The 18,179-nt window shown below is 33.8% G+C and overlaps 1 protein-coding gene and 1 pseudogene across 1 annotated transcript; one reads left to right on the forward strand and one right to left on the reverse strand.

Annotated features, from left to right (window-relative positions):
* The first annotated feature begins 4,173 nt into the window (after window positions 1-4,173).
* LOC132942195 (uncharacterized) lies at window positions 4,174-6,543 on the forward strand. The gene has a single exon (XM_061010512.1). It carries the CDS (start codon window positions 4,174-4,176, stop codon window positions 6,541-6,543), a length of 2,370 nt encoding a protein of 789 aa, XP_060866495.1.
* Window positions 6,544-10,522: 3,979 nt separating this feature from the next.
* On the reverse strand, window positions 10,523-11,673 carry LOC132940301 (uncharacterized; annotated as a pseudogene).
* Between the last annotated feature and the right edge of the window lie 6,506 nt (window positions 11,674-18,179).

Consider the following 18,179-nt stretch of genomic DNA (forward strand, 5'->3'; position numbering starts at 1 on the left):
CAAAAACAAAACAAAAAAAACAGTATATATTAATTGTAAACTTGTGCGTTGGAACGAACACCGACTGACATTTCGTGAACGCGAATTTTTAAGTGTATAAACCGAATTTGCGTACAAACAGCATATTCACGGGGTTCAAAAGAAATAAACTTAACAAATAGAGCACAAACGGCAATTGAAAAGACGAAACGAAAAGCAATAATAACAACCTACGCTGGCGTCGATTGCGATGGCTATATGGACCGATATCGCGTACAAACCACGCGGCTTTTAAAACAAATGAACTATATGTGAAAATGTCTAAAAGTCGAAAAACAGCGTAAAAAGCGTAATATTTTTCAAAAATGTTTAAAAACCAACCGCTGCCGCCGCGGCGAAGGTACGCGATTGGTCGCGCTATAGGGAATCGACTGGATGGGTCCGGCGGACTGGGGAAACGGAGCGGTGTTTAATTTTTTCTTCCATGAATTCCCTATAGATCAGCTGTTTTTCTTGTGATTTTATAGTATTAGACTAGCTCTAAGTGAAACTCTGGGAAAGTTGAACTCGCTGAGAGTGGGTACCAATTTTGGAATATAAAATTCGCAAAGGCTGTAAGACGAAAGTTTAGGATTTGTGATAAGGATTAGTGATATGGATTGGAGATAAGGCTTGGCGCTTTGGCGGGAATGTTTAAAAGTTTGAGCGTCCAGCAATCCGTCACGAACGTTGTAAATGGATAGGCTGGATACGATCTACAGGATCATCTCCCGTTTCTCCGCTGCTTTTGGTTGTTAAAATTGTTAAAAAGTGTAGAGTCGATAGGTTTATCAATGTCTAGCTATCAGTCATAAAATCACATAGGTAGGCGATCCGTCTGCGTCGGATCGCGGACTATATGCGAAGCGTATATCACCAGGTATGCAATCCACCTGCGGTGGATTGCGGACCCCGTTAGTTGCGTAGATAGGTGAATAATCGAAAAAATAGTTGGACCCCTTGACCGTGTTAGTTGTAAGTAAGTACCGATTTTGGAGACACATTCGAATTATAAATGTCACACTTACACATTAGAAGGTGATAAGAATTTCTGATATAGCCTGGCTCTTTGGCGGTCTCGTTTCGAAGGTGGGAACGTTTGAAAGTCAAGATTCAGTGTCTAGAAATCTCCCATGACCCATGAAAACCGGCAATTCAATGATGATACTACCCCCCAGCGTATGCCCGGTGCTTTTTTTGTACGTGTAAGAAAATGTTAATTCGAAAATCTGCATGTTAGAGTGTCCAGCAAATCAGTCATTACCCATCTAAGACAAAACAAAAATAAGCAATCCACCTGCGGCGGATAGAGTGGTATGTGCCGTCGCATGTCCGGTGCTCTTTCTTATATAAAAAGTGTAAAGTCAAAACCCGAGTTGGATTGTCTAGCAAGTCAGTCATCTCAAGTCAAAATCGATTAACATCCAATTAGCCACCTAGGTAGGCAATCCGAATTCGTCGGATCGCGGACAATGTGCTACAGCATATCAAGTAGGCAATCCACCTGCGGTGGATTGCAGACCTGACGTTGGGCGGCTATAAGTGAAAACCCTATCATACAACTTACGAAATAATTTAGGAAAAATACAAACTATAACTATAATATATTGTACCTATTTATTATAATTCATAAAAAAAATAACATATAGATAAATAATATTATATTAACCAATACAATAGATATAAACATGTACCTGTAATGTATATATAATTATATCAAAAAAAAAAAAAAAAACCTGCATGTTTAAGTGTTAAGGAAGTCAGTCAGCACCGTCTAAGACGAAACCAAAATGAGCAATCCGTCATGTATGTGCCGTCGCATGTCCGGTACTTTTTCTTATGTAAAAAGTGTAAAGTCGAAAACCGTGTTGGAGTGTCTAGAAAGTCAGTCATATCAAGTCAAAATCTATTAACTTTAAAGTTCGTCAGCTAGGTAGGCTATCCGACTTAGTCGATAGCGAACAATGTGCTGCAGAAAATAAGTCTAGTATGTATAGCTGCTATAAGTGAAGAGAAAAAATAGTATTTTCCAAAAACCCAATCACACAACATTCGAAATAACTTACGAAAAATAAAGACAATTTAAAGAAAATAATATGTGTTAAATTCCTAATAATTTAAATAACGAATAGGTACATAATATATAATATACAGTCATATAATGTAAAATTAACATGTATATTATTATATTATTTATGAAATATAACGTGAAAAAAATGCAAAAAAGTCAATATACGGGCGGCCGTGTCTGTGAATACACGGTACAGTCGTTGCCGCCCGAACAGAGCTACCACGGTTTCGAACCCGGACCTACCTATCAACCTACGTTTGGGGCACCTACGCCTAACCTATCGAGCCACAGTTTGTGATGCGAATCATGGTCAAAACTTCAACAATTAAGCTGTGTGTCTACGGAGCGACGTAAACCAATATATTCGATATACGTCGATGTAATCGTATATAATTCTATGTATCATAATTCTACACACTGTTTAAACTTTAATTGTATTTTATTCACTTATCTGACCGTTATTATGTATGCTTGAATAATACATTTATTTAATTGTGTTTACGTTAAGCAATATACCAGCTACGTTATTAAGGACTAAACAATACGTCTACAATCACATAATGCAATATTTATTGAATAAAAAACAAAACAAAAAAAAACAGTATATATTAATTGTGCACTTGTGCGTTGGAACGAAGACCGACTGACATTTCGTGAACGCGAATTTTTAAGTGTACAAACCGCGTATTCACGGGGTTCAAAAGAAATAAACTTAACAAATAGAGCACAAACGGCAATTGAAAAGACGAAACGAAAAGCGATAATAACGACCTACGCTGGCGTCGATTGCGATGGCTATGGACCGATATCGCGTACAAACCACGAGGCTTTTAAAACAAACGAACTATATGTGAAAATGTCTAAAAGTCGAAAAACGTAAAAAGCGTAACATTTTTCGAAAACGTTTAAAAACCGACCGCCGCCGCCGCTGCGAAGGTACGCGATTGGTCGCGCTATAGGGAATCGACGGGATCGGTCCGGCGGACTGGGGAAACGGAGCGGTGTTTAATTTATTCCACCATGAATTCCCTATAGATCAGCTGTTTTTCTTGTGATTTTATAGTATTAGATAGATTTGAAAAATGTCAAATAACAATATTATAATATTTAATTCATATTTCATAGCAAAATGTATGGCGTTATACTGAAACTGACAATACCAACCATAAAAAACTTTGAATAAATTAAAACAGTCGTCGTCCGGGTCAATGGATAGTTTCCGTTTTATATAATATCGCAACAAATATGGATACACGTTACCAATATCTAATCTGATTACGGATACGGTACAATTTTTCGAGTCCAATAGTTCATACCGTAGGGATACACAAACCCGGCCAGCTGATCGAGTGTCTATTCAATATTGTTCTGTGGCCATATCATAATAATACTTTCTAACCTCAAAATACGTCTAACCAGCATGGCTTTTACGGAAACTTGGGAAACGGTTTTTCCTATCGTGGTGACGTGGTCCCGGTCAAAGGAATGGAGTATGCCAATAATATCATGGAATAAAATCAACTTTTAATGTAATATTCCATGTATCCACGATACCTGTGTGGTTTTATCACGATAAACATTATAGGTTATGTCATATTTTGTAGTTTGTACCAAGCCGCAGCATCCGTAGACTGAAGTTTTTTGTTACTTGTTTGTCTTCAATGTCTTGTTAGTAGTTACTATTTGTTACTTCATAGTTCGTTCTTGTTAATTGTTTGCATGGTTTTTAAATTATTTTATTTTTTATATATTCTATAATCTAATTATCGAAATAACTTGAGTTGTTTGTACATTGTACCTACTCCTTACCGCGGATTTTCAATATCGTTATTCGTGCGCCATCTTAGATTTCTAACGGTTTACTGATTTTGCTAAATCGTGTTTGCGAACAAACGCATCTATTGTCAATAATATTTTTATCATTGATCATTATTTTAACTCGCGAGTTGTTAATTGTATTATTTTATCGGTAGGTACTTATTCTTAAATGTCTTGAGTGATCATTTCGAGTTTTCGTTAATTTACGCATAGAATAAGTACTCTACTGTACGCGTTTTGAGCGGACGTCGTCGGAAACCGAAAAAATGTACCCACTACCCAGCCTGGCGAAAATGGCGTACTATGCGTGCAACGACATCGAACGCGACAAGTTTGACTCGCTGGACACACCGGACATCGATATGAAAAATTGTTGCGAGTCGCTGTTAGAATTATTCAAAGTTGACAAAATCCAAGACGAGCACAACGATAGGCAGACAATGTTCGAGCGGTCTCTGTTCGCCTTCGACGACGAGATGTTTGAACACATATGCGAGAAGGCAGCGTTCAACGGGCACATCGATTGTCTGAAACTAGCACACGAGATTGGCGTCCCTTGGGACACCGTGCCTGGATGGACCGGTTTCAGAGGTAAGGCGTGTGATCTGGCGGCGATATCGGGCAATCTAGAATGTCTAAGGTACGCCTTTGAGAACGGGTGCCCCTGGGACGAAGTTACATGCAGCAACGCTGCGTTGAACGGTCACCCGGAGTGCCTAACTTACGCACGGGAAAACGGGTGTCCCTGGGACGAGATGACGTGCATCAACGCCGCGAAGAACGGTCACCTGGAGTGCCTAACTTACGCACGGGAAAACAGGTGTCCCTGGGACGAGATGACGTGCTGCATTGCCGCGAAGAACGGTCACCTGGAGTGCCTAACTTACGCACGGGAAAACGGGTGTCCCTGGGACGAGACGACGTGCCGCTTCGCCGCGTTGAATGGGCAACTGGTGTGCCTCACTTACGCACGAGAAAACGGGTGTCCCTGGGACGAGAGTACGTGCAGCGACGCCGCGATGAACGGTCACCTGGAGTCCCTAACTTACGCACGAGAAAACGGGTGTCCCTGGGACGAGACGACGTGCAGCGACGCCGCAATGAACGGTCACCTGGAGTGCCTAACTTACGCACGGGAAAACGGGTGTCCCTGGGACGAGACGACGTGCAGCAGCGCCGCAATGAACAGTCACCTGGAGTGCCTAACTTACGCACGGGAAAACGGGTGTCCCTGGGACGAGACAACGTGCAGCGACGCCGCGATGAACGGTCACCTGGAGTGCCTAACTTACGCATGGGAAAACGGGTGTCCCTGGGACGAGAATACCTGCAGCAACGCCGCGATGAACAATCACCTGGAGTGCCTAACTTACGCACGGGAAAACGGGTGTCCTTGGGACGAGTATACGTGCAAGGACGCCGCGAAGAACGGTCACCTGGAGTGCCTAACTTACGCACGGGAAAACGGGTGTCCCTGGGACGAGACGACGTGCCACTTCGCCGCGTCTAACGGTCACCTGGAGTGCCTAACTTACGCACGAGAAAACGGGTGTCCCTGGGACGAGACGACGTGCAGCTACGCTGCAATGAATGGGCAACTGGTGTGCCTAACTTACGCACGGGAAAACGGGTGTCCCTGGGACGAGACGACGTGCCGCTTCGCCGCGTTGAATGGGCAACTGGTGTGCCTCACTTACGCACGAGAAAACGGGTGTCCCTGGGACGAGAGTACGTGCAGCGACGCCGCGATGAACGGTCACTTGGAGTCCCTAACTTACGCACGGGAAAACGGGTGTCCCTGGGACGAGACGACGTGCAGCGACGCCGCAATGAACGGTCACCTGGAGTGCCTAACTTACGCACGGGAAAACGGGTGTCCCTGGGACGAGACGACGTGCAGCAGCGCCGCAATGAACAGGCACCTGGAGTGCCTAACTTACGCACGGGAAAACGGGTGTCCCTGGGACGAGACAACGTGCAGCGACGCCGCGATGAACGGTCACCTGGAGTGCCTAACTTACGCATGGGAAAACGGGTGTCCCTGGGACGAGAATACCTGCAGCAACGCCGCGATGAACAATCACCTGGAGTGCCTAACTTACGCACGGGAAAACGGGTGTCCTTGGGACGAGTATACGTGCAAGGACGCCGCGAAGAACGGTCACCTGGAGTGCCTAACTTACGCACGGGAAAACGGGTGTCCCTGGGACGAGACGACGTGCCACTTCGCCGCGTCTAACGGTCACCTGGAGTGCCTAACTTACGCACGGGAAAACGGGTGTCCCTGGAACGAGACGACGTGCAGCTACGCTGCGTTGAATGGGCAACTGGTGTGCCTAACTTACGCACGGGAAAACGGGTGTCCCTGGGACGAGACGACGTGCAGCTACGCCGCGTTGAATGGGCAACTGGTGTGCCTCACTTACGCACGAGAAAACGGGTGTCCCTGGGACGAGAGTACGTGCAACTCCGCAGCGTACAATGAGCAGTTTGACTGTCTGGTGTACGCCTACGAGAGAGGGTGTGAGTGGGACATTGAAGATTTCTTGTATAGGACAAGAGACAGCAACTCGGAATGCGCTGAATACGCCCGCCAAATATCGGTCCGAAATGGCCCTCATGTTTTCGACACTTGAATTCAAGTTATATATTTTCACCATTTTTTTTTACCTGACCAAAAAACTGTCTTTTTATACAAAGCAAACGTTTGATAATTATTATATTTTTAAAGTTGTATAATAAATTTTTTTTAAAATGTATTTACTTGTTACTATCCTTGATAGTTTGATGCATAGGTGCCTAAATCATACTGTATCGAATCTATGAAAATAATACTTGTGTTTGTCAGTACACACGAGTACACAATGTAATTGAATTTACTTAAATTAATAGGTACCTACTATATATTTAACTTTGGTTGGAATTAAAATAATAAAATAGTACTTGACTGGATGGTTATCGATTAATGGTAAATTTCAATAACAGATAATAATCTATTTTCAAAAACAATAAGTTTCAAGGTATTCAAGAAACGTATTTAAATTGAAATATATGTATTTACTATTATGAATTGAAAATGTTTAATTTCACTTAAATAGACTACTCTAATTCCGACAATGCTCGTGACGATTAACACATTTCGTATTCCGACAAAAAATTCTAATTTTTTACAGTATGTACCTACCTACGTAGGATTTGTTGCGTCTTATTTTCATAATTGACGTCAGCTTAAATTCAATGGTACCAGTTGTTGTATTGTTAATTAAAGTAGTTCATTTCAATTTGCTTCTCATTTCCTAAAATTAGAAATCAGAAAAAATTGTAGTTATATACAAGTATACTCGTATAACTATTAACTGAGTAAGTAAATTGTGGGCAGGTACCTATATAATAAAGTATTTTTATAAAATTGTTAATATGAACCCAATTCTTTTATAGTCTAACCACTGGTGGATCCAGAGGGGTGTCTCAGGGTGCGCTCGTCACCCCCTCAGCTATTTTTTGGTTGAATAATATGTTTTCATAAAATAATTGTGTGAGAGCATAAGACGCTTTTTTATATCCAGAATCGTGGACCGTTGACTTTTGCTATTATTGTGATTAGTATTATTTTATATTAAACATTACATTCAAACCATTTTCAGGCAATGACGATACTGACACCACAACTAGAGAATTTTGATTGAAGTTGTTTTCCAGTAAGTATTGTCTTTATTAATTAAAATCCAAATCACTATCCCAATATCTTTTATTGCTACTGTGGAAAGGAGCTTTCCTGCTCTACATTTACTGAAAACATGGTTAAGCTTGAGCTATGAGCGAGGAAAGGTAGACAGGTCTAGCTTATTGTTATGCATTCACAAATAAAAATATTTATAATAACATTGAAAATATCATTCATAAATTTGCTTATAATAAAAATTGAAAATTGGATTTAATTTTGTTGTTTTATTAATTGTACAATGTTTACTTCAAATTAAGCACCTATATACAATATTTATACCCATTTTAGTCATAATAATAGTAAGAACAATTTTATTTAAAATTTATGTTAGGTCTTAATTCATAGGTTAGGTTATATCTATCTCAGTAGTTGTTGAATATCTTAAAATGACTTCAAATATTATCTAAACATTTGTTAATTACTAAGCTGATATTCATATATAATACATTTTAATCATGAACTAGCAGTAGCGTAGGTATGCAGAATTTTAGTTTGGTTAGGGTTTTATCTGAGTAGATATATAATTTACATAATTTTTTTCTAAACTGTTTTTATATAACTTATGGTTATAACAATTAATAGATGTATTCAAATTTAGTCTATATTTAGAATAATTGAGTGTTTAAGCTGGACGCCTGGCCATCTATAGAGCCTATATATACTAGATACATGATGATACACCATACGACGATTATGGCAGACGTTTAGCAATGTTCTAAATCAGCCAAAAAACTGAAAAAACTGAAACTATGATTGACATTTTTGATATTATTTAACAATTTATTTTATATCTATTAAAAATTACCAACAGTTGATCGACTTTGTGTATTGAAAATTGAAATGGTTGTAAATAAGAATTTTTTGTAAAAGGAAGACATTTCAGGGGGGGTTATAAGCCTGCCCTTACGTACGCCACCGAGTAGTAATAGTATTAGTGGGTAGGTAGTTCATGGTTTTTAATATGTTTTAAATTGGCTATTGGCACCTATCTAGTTGATTATTTGTTATTCATTATCAATAAATTCTTGATGTTTTTAATTGGAATTTTTTTCAGGTGATTATCATTTTTAACTACTTACCTAACAGTTAAATAAAAACCACTTTCGTTAAGTAAGTACCCACACGAAATATAGCAGGTAAGTGGGTACATGTGTAAGTTCCCTCACGGAAAAAAATACACCCGTACGTACAATTTTTAACATATTATAATATTATAATATACATCTTTTGACCATGTAACTAGTAGGTATATAATTTTATTATATTATTAGACAATTGCTGTGTAATGTCATCTAATAAAGGTAAATAAACAATTACGTTTTTCTAAATTGGGATTTTCTGTTGAACTCTTTTTATTTGCATCATCAACATAATCAATATCTTGATGAATGTCATGTACAAGTGACAAGTTCATGAATTACTTCTGTAGGTAAAAAGTCCTCATAAAATGTCTTATTTGGTACTTTTTCACATAATGCCAGTTTTGCCATTAAGTATTTGTCTTCTATGGTTACTGGAGGAAAGTTAACTCCAATTATATTAAAATATTTTTATCAATTAAATTATTTCTATTTTTAGTCACATCAATACTCTCTAATATGATTAGAAAGGTTTTGTTTTCTAAGTTGTGTTATCTGTTTTAAGTTCAATTTTCTGTACTTAATGCTTATGAGACATGAGTTGTCCAATATTCTTTTATTCTTGAACTTTTGTGAAAATGAATCTTAAACTAAATCCTAGTAATCTTTCTTCTTCTTTTAACAATTTAATTATTCAAACAAATTAAGAAGTAACCAAGTACGTTCAAATTTAGTAGATTTATCTAGTATAGGCAGTGATTGATTTTGGGGTGCGCAGGGGGACAGAGTCCCCCTTTCTTTTAAATTTATTTTTTAGCGTACCCCTTCGATTTTTTTGAAACGGAACACTGGGAACGCAACATAAGCTAGTGAATTTGTAAATGCCTGATGCCAAATTTACTTAATAGGTACACAATATTTTATATTGTTATTATATTTGATTATAGCCTGTAGGTTGAATTAATATTATAAATTACAACAAAAAACCTAAAATCGTTATTTTTATTTTATTCGTTTCTATTGTAATAACTGATAAACAATCCGTTAGAGATTAAAATCCCATTTTCAGCAGGTTTTTTGTAATTTGTCGGTGGTTTTTCCCATGACATTAAATAAGTATTGAGAAAATCGAAAAATGACCTCCCTAAAGTGATCTCCATCTTGATCGAATTTGCTAAAAGATAAGGTAGTATATGTTTGAATCCAAGCACTTCTGTTAAACATTTTTCAAATAGTTTTAATATTGTTTTGGTGTGATAGGTTGACGGGTGGAGAGGGAGGTGTTAATTTTGAGTGGAACGCTCGTTCATCCAAAGTCAGCAGATTCCCCCTTCTTATTTATTTCCAAATCAACCACTGAGTATAGTCAAGTAGACTGTCTAAAGCACAAGTTGCAATGCTCAAGTGAAATTTGTGATTACAGTAGATACTGTATCTACAATAATAATAATTTTGTCATCAGCAACGGACAGCTATATAGTACTAAAATTTATATTGAGTTTAATGAATTAATCTTATTAATTTTTAAACTATTTAAACATTATTAATATTAAAAGTACTTTAAATATGACCAGATGTTACCTTAAATTTAAGGTTAAAATGTTGTTTAAAAAATATAATATTCAATTATTTCTTTTTATTTCACACAATATATATTATGTATCTTTTGATTAGGTACGTACCATTAAAAGAATATAATATGAAAACTAGAATACAAATTATTTAACATATTGTATATTAAATACCTATCTTTTAATCATATCATATTTTAATATTATTATAAGAAATATTAACACATAATATACTATTTAATTAATGTGATTTTGCATTAGTCACACGATTTCTAATGTTATGCTGTAAATTTCTGGGCTTCTTTTTGGGATGGTTACTATCAGCTGTTGCTGGTCTACCTAAAGTAAAATATGCTATTGTTAAAATTGTTATTGTTATATTTTTATGTTGTATCTTCATTGTACCTACAAGCAAACGTTTACTTCCTCCAATAATCCTTTGGTCTTCTCCTAGCTATTGTTGTTGGTTGTACTTTTATTGACACTCCATCTGTATATCTAAGAGTAATGATGATGTACCCGCTGTTGCTAAAAAAGTATTAAACTGCCCTTCTATATGTATTTTATCTAGTCTTTTTAATTTTAATACATTTTTGTTGAATTCCATATTTTTTTTATATTATTAGACATTTGTTGAGTAATTTCATCTAATATGGATAAACAATTACGTTCTTCTAAATTGGGATTTTCTGTTGAAGACTTTTTATTTGCATCATCAACATAATCAATATCTTGATGAATGTCATGTGATACAAGTGACAAGTTCATGGATTACTTCTGTAAGTAATAAGCCATCATAAAATGTCTTATTTGGTACTTTTTCACCTAATGCCAGTTTTGCCATTAAGTATTTGTCTTCTATGGTTACTGGAGGAAAGTTAACTCCAATTTTAGTCTAAAAATTGTCTATGAATACCTGCTTCACATGATCCAACACCAATATTTGGTTCAACACAGTACATAGTTTTTTTATTTTTTCACTTGGGACATAAAATTCTTTATTGTCTACCTCTACAGTAATTTCTTCTTTGGTTATATAATCAGTTTTTTTAATCACATTTTTAAAAAACAGTTGAGCAGTAGAATTTCTTCCATTTGAAAATTAGTATTCTTCCAATTTTGTACAGCAAAAGTCAATCAATGAAATTACATTGTATGCTTTCATAGGACCTAATACATTTTCCTTAAAAATTCCCACTGATACTTTGCAAAAGTTATATTAGTATGATCCCTCTAAGCTAAACACCAGTTTTCTTTGTATTTCCAGTGATGAACAGTGATATGTTTTTGCCATATAGGATAGTTACTTTTTATATTCATAGTTTCAACATATTTTTCTTGTGCTTCTTCAGAAGTCTGTGCATATAATATTTTCCTAAAACTATGCATCATAGATTTTTTTTTAATAAAACTTACTTTTACTGAAAGCATGTAAAAATTAGAAATATTTATTGCATTTTAAAGTATAATTCATAGCGTTAAAAATAATGTACTGTACAATTTGTATTAATTTAAATGTTTTGTTTTTCAACATAGTTAATAAGTACAGATGTAATGATAAGAGGTATTTAATATTTGCGCAGTATTACCTATATTATTCTGCATTCGCGGTATTGCTATTTTATCACAACAAAAAGTATGTAATTGTACAAATGGTTCAATTTTTTCCTTGGAAATTTCTATTGGAAATTCCTGAACTGAAATTTCCTTCTTACATCACTAGATGTGCCTACTACTGAGATAAAAAAATAGTACCTAATTTCATGTTTTTTAGTTGATGATATTATTATTTTTAAATTCAGCATTAGACAATATTTTCATACCTACAACTTAAATGTAATTACTAATATTTTACCCACCTTGACAAAAGGGTAACTTTTTCTAGTAGATACAGTGTCCATCTTCACTAAACTTGTAATAGTTGCTTGATAATTAGTATTCTGTGATTTACCTCTTTTGATTAACGTTCTGTCAACTTTATGATGAGAACTATGGTGGCAAACATAATTTTTTCTGTAAAATAGTATCACAAAACATTTAGATTACAATTCTGATTCATAAATATAATTATTTGTGTACATCATATTTACTAGGTAGCTACTTCCTTGCATTGAATATTTGTTTTCAGACCTGCTTTGCATTGCTTTTAGTTACTATCACAAATTTTTTATTTTTTAAATTACCAAAATTATCTTAAGCAATACTTATTCTTAAGCATCGACGATGAATGCGGCCCCATGTCACTATACTAATTTAATTATTATCACACATTAGATATTAACAAAAGTAAAGTTTCTACAAAATACCTTACGAAGTTGCTAAAAATAGATATGTAAAAAATGATTTTTTTGATAACTTAAAAAAAAAGTTAGGTATTATATTTGATACTTTAGATATTCTTGATGACCTCATTAATATTTTAGTTCATTATTAATTACTTTAGTATTACCCCAAGTAGCAATAAAATATTTTTTAAATGTTTAAAAAAATGTTAGAAAAAGGTACTGTAAAGTTACTATAGTACTGTTTGAACGTGCCGGTCATAAAAAATATCATACTATTTGTAAACTATCATATTATTGGTATGAAATAAATGCTTAGGTATATCCAAAACTTTGTTTAATTTATATTTGACTATGAGAGTAACATTAAGTTATGATACTTATTCAGTCCACTTTATTTAGTCAACATTCTGCCAGACTGAATTTTTAAAAAGGTGGTCAAGTGGGTGTCGCTTTGCTGTGCAGTAGGTTACAAGTGGGTCATTGTAATGGATGGTGTTAAATTGGAATTCAATGATATATTTAAAATTGAGTAAATTGAATAAGAAAAACGAATCTGAGCTAAGACATTCAGTCCGTCTATGCTAATACTAAGTATATTGAATGATATTTTTGTGAATTAAGTAACTTTTCAATCTTTAGTTACCTATATCAATTTGAATTACAATAATTGATAAATTTCGAGATTTTGTTAAATTTTGTCCGAATTTGAATTTAAAATGTCTGTAAAAAATAACTGTGTTAATAATTTTTTTTTAGATTTTTTGGTTACCTAGGTATTAAACCTAATAGAGTAATGGAATATAATAAAAGAGTTAGTGATGAAAACAATATTAAAACAATAGTGGATACATTCGTTAAAGAAGAAATGGATAAAAAAAATCATTTTTAGTTTTGAAAGATATAGAAAGCATAATGGTAAATGGTAAATAACACTACAAAGTTTGGTGATTCTTCTTATGAAAATGTATTAAAATTTAAAAGCAGATTAGAAAAAAATACTTCTGAAGGCCAATTTATAAGTAATTAGGTATCTTCTTAATTAACTGCAACATACTTATTGTTTAATGATTTACAAATTTCATTAAATTATATCATATTATAGGTCGACCTGATTTAACAGAACACAATAACCAAAAAAAGAAACCAAGAAATTTATTTAAAAATGTAGGTAACTGATTGTATACCAAACGCAAAATCTCAATAAACTGTCAAATGTTTATTATTGTTATTAATTTTTGCAACTCTCCATTCTTCCCTCATCCTAAGTTCACAATAATATCATCAAATATACTTGGTAATATCAGAGGCTGACTGACCGTTTTCGCTCAGAATCGTTTTTCTTATACAATGATGATATTATATCATTGAATTCAAATTTCACACCATCCGTAACAGTAACCCACTTGTAACCTACTGCACAGCAGAGCGACATCCACTTATCCACCTTTTTTAAATTTTTTTTTGTGTCTGTCATCACCTTTTAGGACAGTAAAAGTGCTTGGATTTTCTTCAACAGTATCTTTTCTGATAGGAAAGTGAATCTAGTCGGTACTTTGGAGGGTCAAAATTAGGTTTTTGTTTCAAAGGTAGATGAAAAAAATTAAAAATCCTTGGTCACAGTTTTTATTTATAAGCATTTAAAGTTCAAATTTTGACAAAATATGAAAAAATCACGAAAATTAACAAATTATTTTGAGTTGAGAATTCATAAAAATTTTTCTTATTAAATCTAAGATTTGAAAATGTAATACAAGGTTATCCATAAGTTTGTCTACCTTTATCAAAAAAAAAATGTCTACAAGAAAGTAAAATTAATTTTTATGAGCGTTTGAAATTCATATTTTTACATTTGATATTCACTCGATATCTCATGTAACGATTTTCTTATTTTGTTGTAATTAAAAAACGTATGACTGTAGATACTTGAAAATTTCACTGAATATATGTATTAGCATTTTCTATACACAATAAAATTTTGAAAATAATTTGACTCTTTTTGAGCTGTTAACGGACATTGTCAGTTTTCAAGTTTTTTAATTTTTTTTTCTATAAATATCAATAAAATGTTATTTTTTTTTTTTATTGGGTAACCCGCGGCAACAGGCCATTGGGTGTGGGGAGGGCACTGTAGGTTTTTATATTGGGTAGGTTGGTACACGTGTGTGTTTGGCAGAATTTCTAATGTGGCACTTGTAGGTTTCTGCCGTGCCCCGGGGTGGGGGGATGGTGGCACTTGTTCTCCGGACACCGTGACTTGCACTGAGAAAAATGCCGCCCAGTGGTCGAGGATCGAACTCGGACCGGCTGTGCCGAATCCGTCGCGTTAGACCGCTCGGCCACCTCGTCCCCCTAAAATGTTATTTGTTGCGTATAAAAGTGTGAAAATTTAATATAAGGCTCCTGTTATATCGTTCTAATAGCAGTTGAAAAATATTAAAAATACATATTATGCACAATTTTTTTTTATAAGCATTTAAAGTTCAAATGTTGACAACATTTATCAAATTTATAATTTAATAATTATTTTGTATGTCGATTGTCTTAACGTCGATAACGATCACTAATTTGCAATATACATTATACACATTAAAAAAAATATATCTTAATTATAATTATTTACATCCTTATCTATGTAAATTATTAGAACTAGAAAGGAACGAACAATTTTCTTATTTTTCCTTGTAAAAATGAACTAGTTCATTTTTTATAAAAAGGAATTCGTTCCAGGTATCCGGATACGGCCGTTCCTTTTGAAACTCGGTCCTTCCAAACACTGCAAGTCCACATTAACGTACATATAAGGATTATGTACAATCTATTTGACGTGCTCGTAATGTATAACCTAACAGCTGTAATAACGACGACGGTGGTTAAATATTATCATCTTTTCGCCAATTTTTTTTTACCTGACCAAAAAAAAAAATGTCTTTTTATGCAGGCTCGGACTGGTAAAACAGGGCACGGGATGCCACACAATTTAAAGGGCAAATAACAAAAATTGTTGGGGCGAACTTACAACATGTAGATCATTTATAAAATATTAAAATATTTTATTTTGTCTTAAAAAAATATTGAATATTCGTTAAAAACGTACACCGTAAAGTACCAAGTTACAACAGATTTTCAATAAAAATTGTACAATATTATAGAGTACTAATTATCGTTGGTTGGTTACGATCTGCTGTTCATTAGGTGTCTAGAGTCCTTAAATATATAATAAATAATATTGGGCAAATATATTTTAGGGCAAGGGATGCTGTATGCTGTAGCATCCCAACATCCCAGCCAGTACACGCCTGTTTTTATGTAAGGCAAGTGTTATTGATAATTATTATATTTTTTAAAGCACACGATGTAATTGAATTTACTTAAATTAGGAGGTAGGTAGGTAGGTACCTCGTACCTACTACCTATTTAACTTTGGTTGGAATTAAAATAATAAAATCGTACTTGACTGGATGGTTGACGATTAATGGTAAATTTCAATAACAGATAATAATCAATTTTTAAAAACAATAATTTAAAGGTAGGTATTCAAGAAACGTAATTAAATTCAAATATATACATTTACCATTATGAATTGAAAATGTTTAATATCACTTAAATAGACTACTCTAATTCCGACATTGCTTAAAAATTAGAGTGAATCGACCTATTATGAAACTTGATGGTAAGAATATTATCTGTGTTTTGTTGGAAGTTTTTTTACGATAATTCAGTTTTTAAGTGAGTTATGAGCATTTTTGATTTACATTTATTATACACATAATAACTCACTTAAAAACTGAATTATCATAAAAAAACTTCCAACAAAACAAAGATAATATTCTTACCATCAAGTTTCATAATAGGTCGATTCACTCTAATTTTTAAGCTACCGGCATAAAACTTGAATTTCTGAGCGTAAAATTGGTATGTTTGTAAGGCGGAAACAACACATGCGGGCAGTGTTGGGTAACTTACTTTTAAAAAGTAATGAAATTACGTTACTCGTTACTATTCAAATATTTTTATTTAAATTATATTTACTTTAGCTAAAATTATTTTTATCACGTTACATTACTTTTTCATTAATAAAGTAGTGCGTTACAAATAACGTTACTTTTTTTAGTCATTTTTTTTTAGCTTAATTCAATTTATATGATTCAATTATTATGTATATATATTTTACAATCATAGAACTTAGTGATAATAAACCTATTGTGAACAAATATACAATCATCTCACCTATATGGCTATGGAGTCTTAAGTCATAAATCATAATTAATTTGAATTACATTTTATTTTTAAGCTGAACTCTTTTCTTTCGGCTAAAAAAGTGATAACATTTATTCCTGGAATGTTTTATAATATTGTTAACTATTAAGGGAATCAAAAAAATAAATATAATTGATTTTTAATTTTTCTGGAATATCATCCTATTGGCTTGTTTTTATGACAGGTACATGTACATTTAAAACTATTATTTTAATAACGTGGAAAACAACGCGTTAGCTTATAGTTAGTCATAGAAATTACTTATAAAAATTAATTTTTTTAAACTTGCGTAAAATGTAATGAAATTACTGCCGCGTTACTGAAAAAGTACCTAATTGCGTTACAGTAATTTGTGATTTACGTTACGTTACTACCCAACACTGCACGCGGGTAAGGCGTCTCAGTAACTGAGTACATAAATGGTGGGCAGGTACCTATGTAATAAAATATTTTTATAAAATTATTAATATTATTATTATATATTATATTTTTACGATTGTATGCTTTTTATACCTATAGCCAAATTTTATATTAATTATTAGGTGCCTGTGTACTATGGTCTATGATTTTAAAATCATAAACTAATGACCTATGTCAGACATAATAGATAGGTCATAACTCATAGGTAATTGTTATACCTATCTCAGTTGTTGTTGAATATCTTAAAATGACTTCAAATATTATCTATACATTTGTTAATTACTAAGCTGATATTCATAAATAATATGATTTAATTATGAACTAGCCGCAGTACCGTACGCAGGATTTTAGTTCGGTTAAGGTTTTACTTGAGTATATAATTTAAATTATTTTTTTTCTAAACTGTTTTTATATAATTGATGGTTGTAACAAATTATAGTTGGTTTCAAATTTAGTCTACATTTAGAACAATTGGGTGTTAAACCTGGACATCTATAGAGCAACTTCAGGTCGACATAAACGTGGTAATAATCGATGAACGATGATATATAATGATAGACCATACGACGATTATGACAGACATTTAGCAATATTCTAAATTATCCAAAAAACTGAAGCTATGATTGACATCTTTGATATTATTTAACAATTTATCTTATATATATTGAAAAATGACCAACAATTGATCGACTCTGTATATTGAAATAGTTGTAACTAAGATTTTTTTTGTAAAAGGAAGACATTTCAGGGTGGTTATAACCCTACCCATGTGTATACTAAGTAGTAAAGGTATTAGTAAGTAGGTAGTTCATGTTTTTTTAATGTTATAAATTGGCTATTGGCACCTATTTAGTTGATTATTCGTTATTCAAACCAATACATTTTTTCAGGTGATTATCATTTTAAACAACTTACCTAACAATTAAATAAAAACTT

The sequence above is a fragment of the Metopolophium dirhodum genome, chromosome 3, assembly GCF_019925205.1.
Source record: "Metopolophium dirhodum isolate CAU chromosome 3, ASM1992520v1, whole genome shotgun sequence".
Lineage (NCBI taxonomy): Eukaryota > Metazoa > Arthropoda > Insecta > Hemiptera > Aphididae > Metopolophium > Metopolophium dirhodum.

Coding starts and splice junctions, on each gene's coding strand:
- LOC132942195 (XM_061010512.1), top strand. CDS start 4,174: ATGTACCCACTACCCAGCCTGGCGAAAATGGCGTACTATGCGTGCAAC.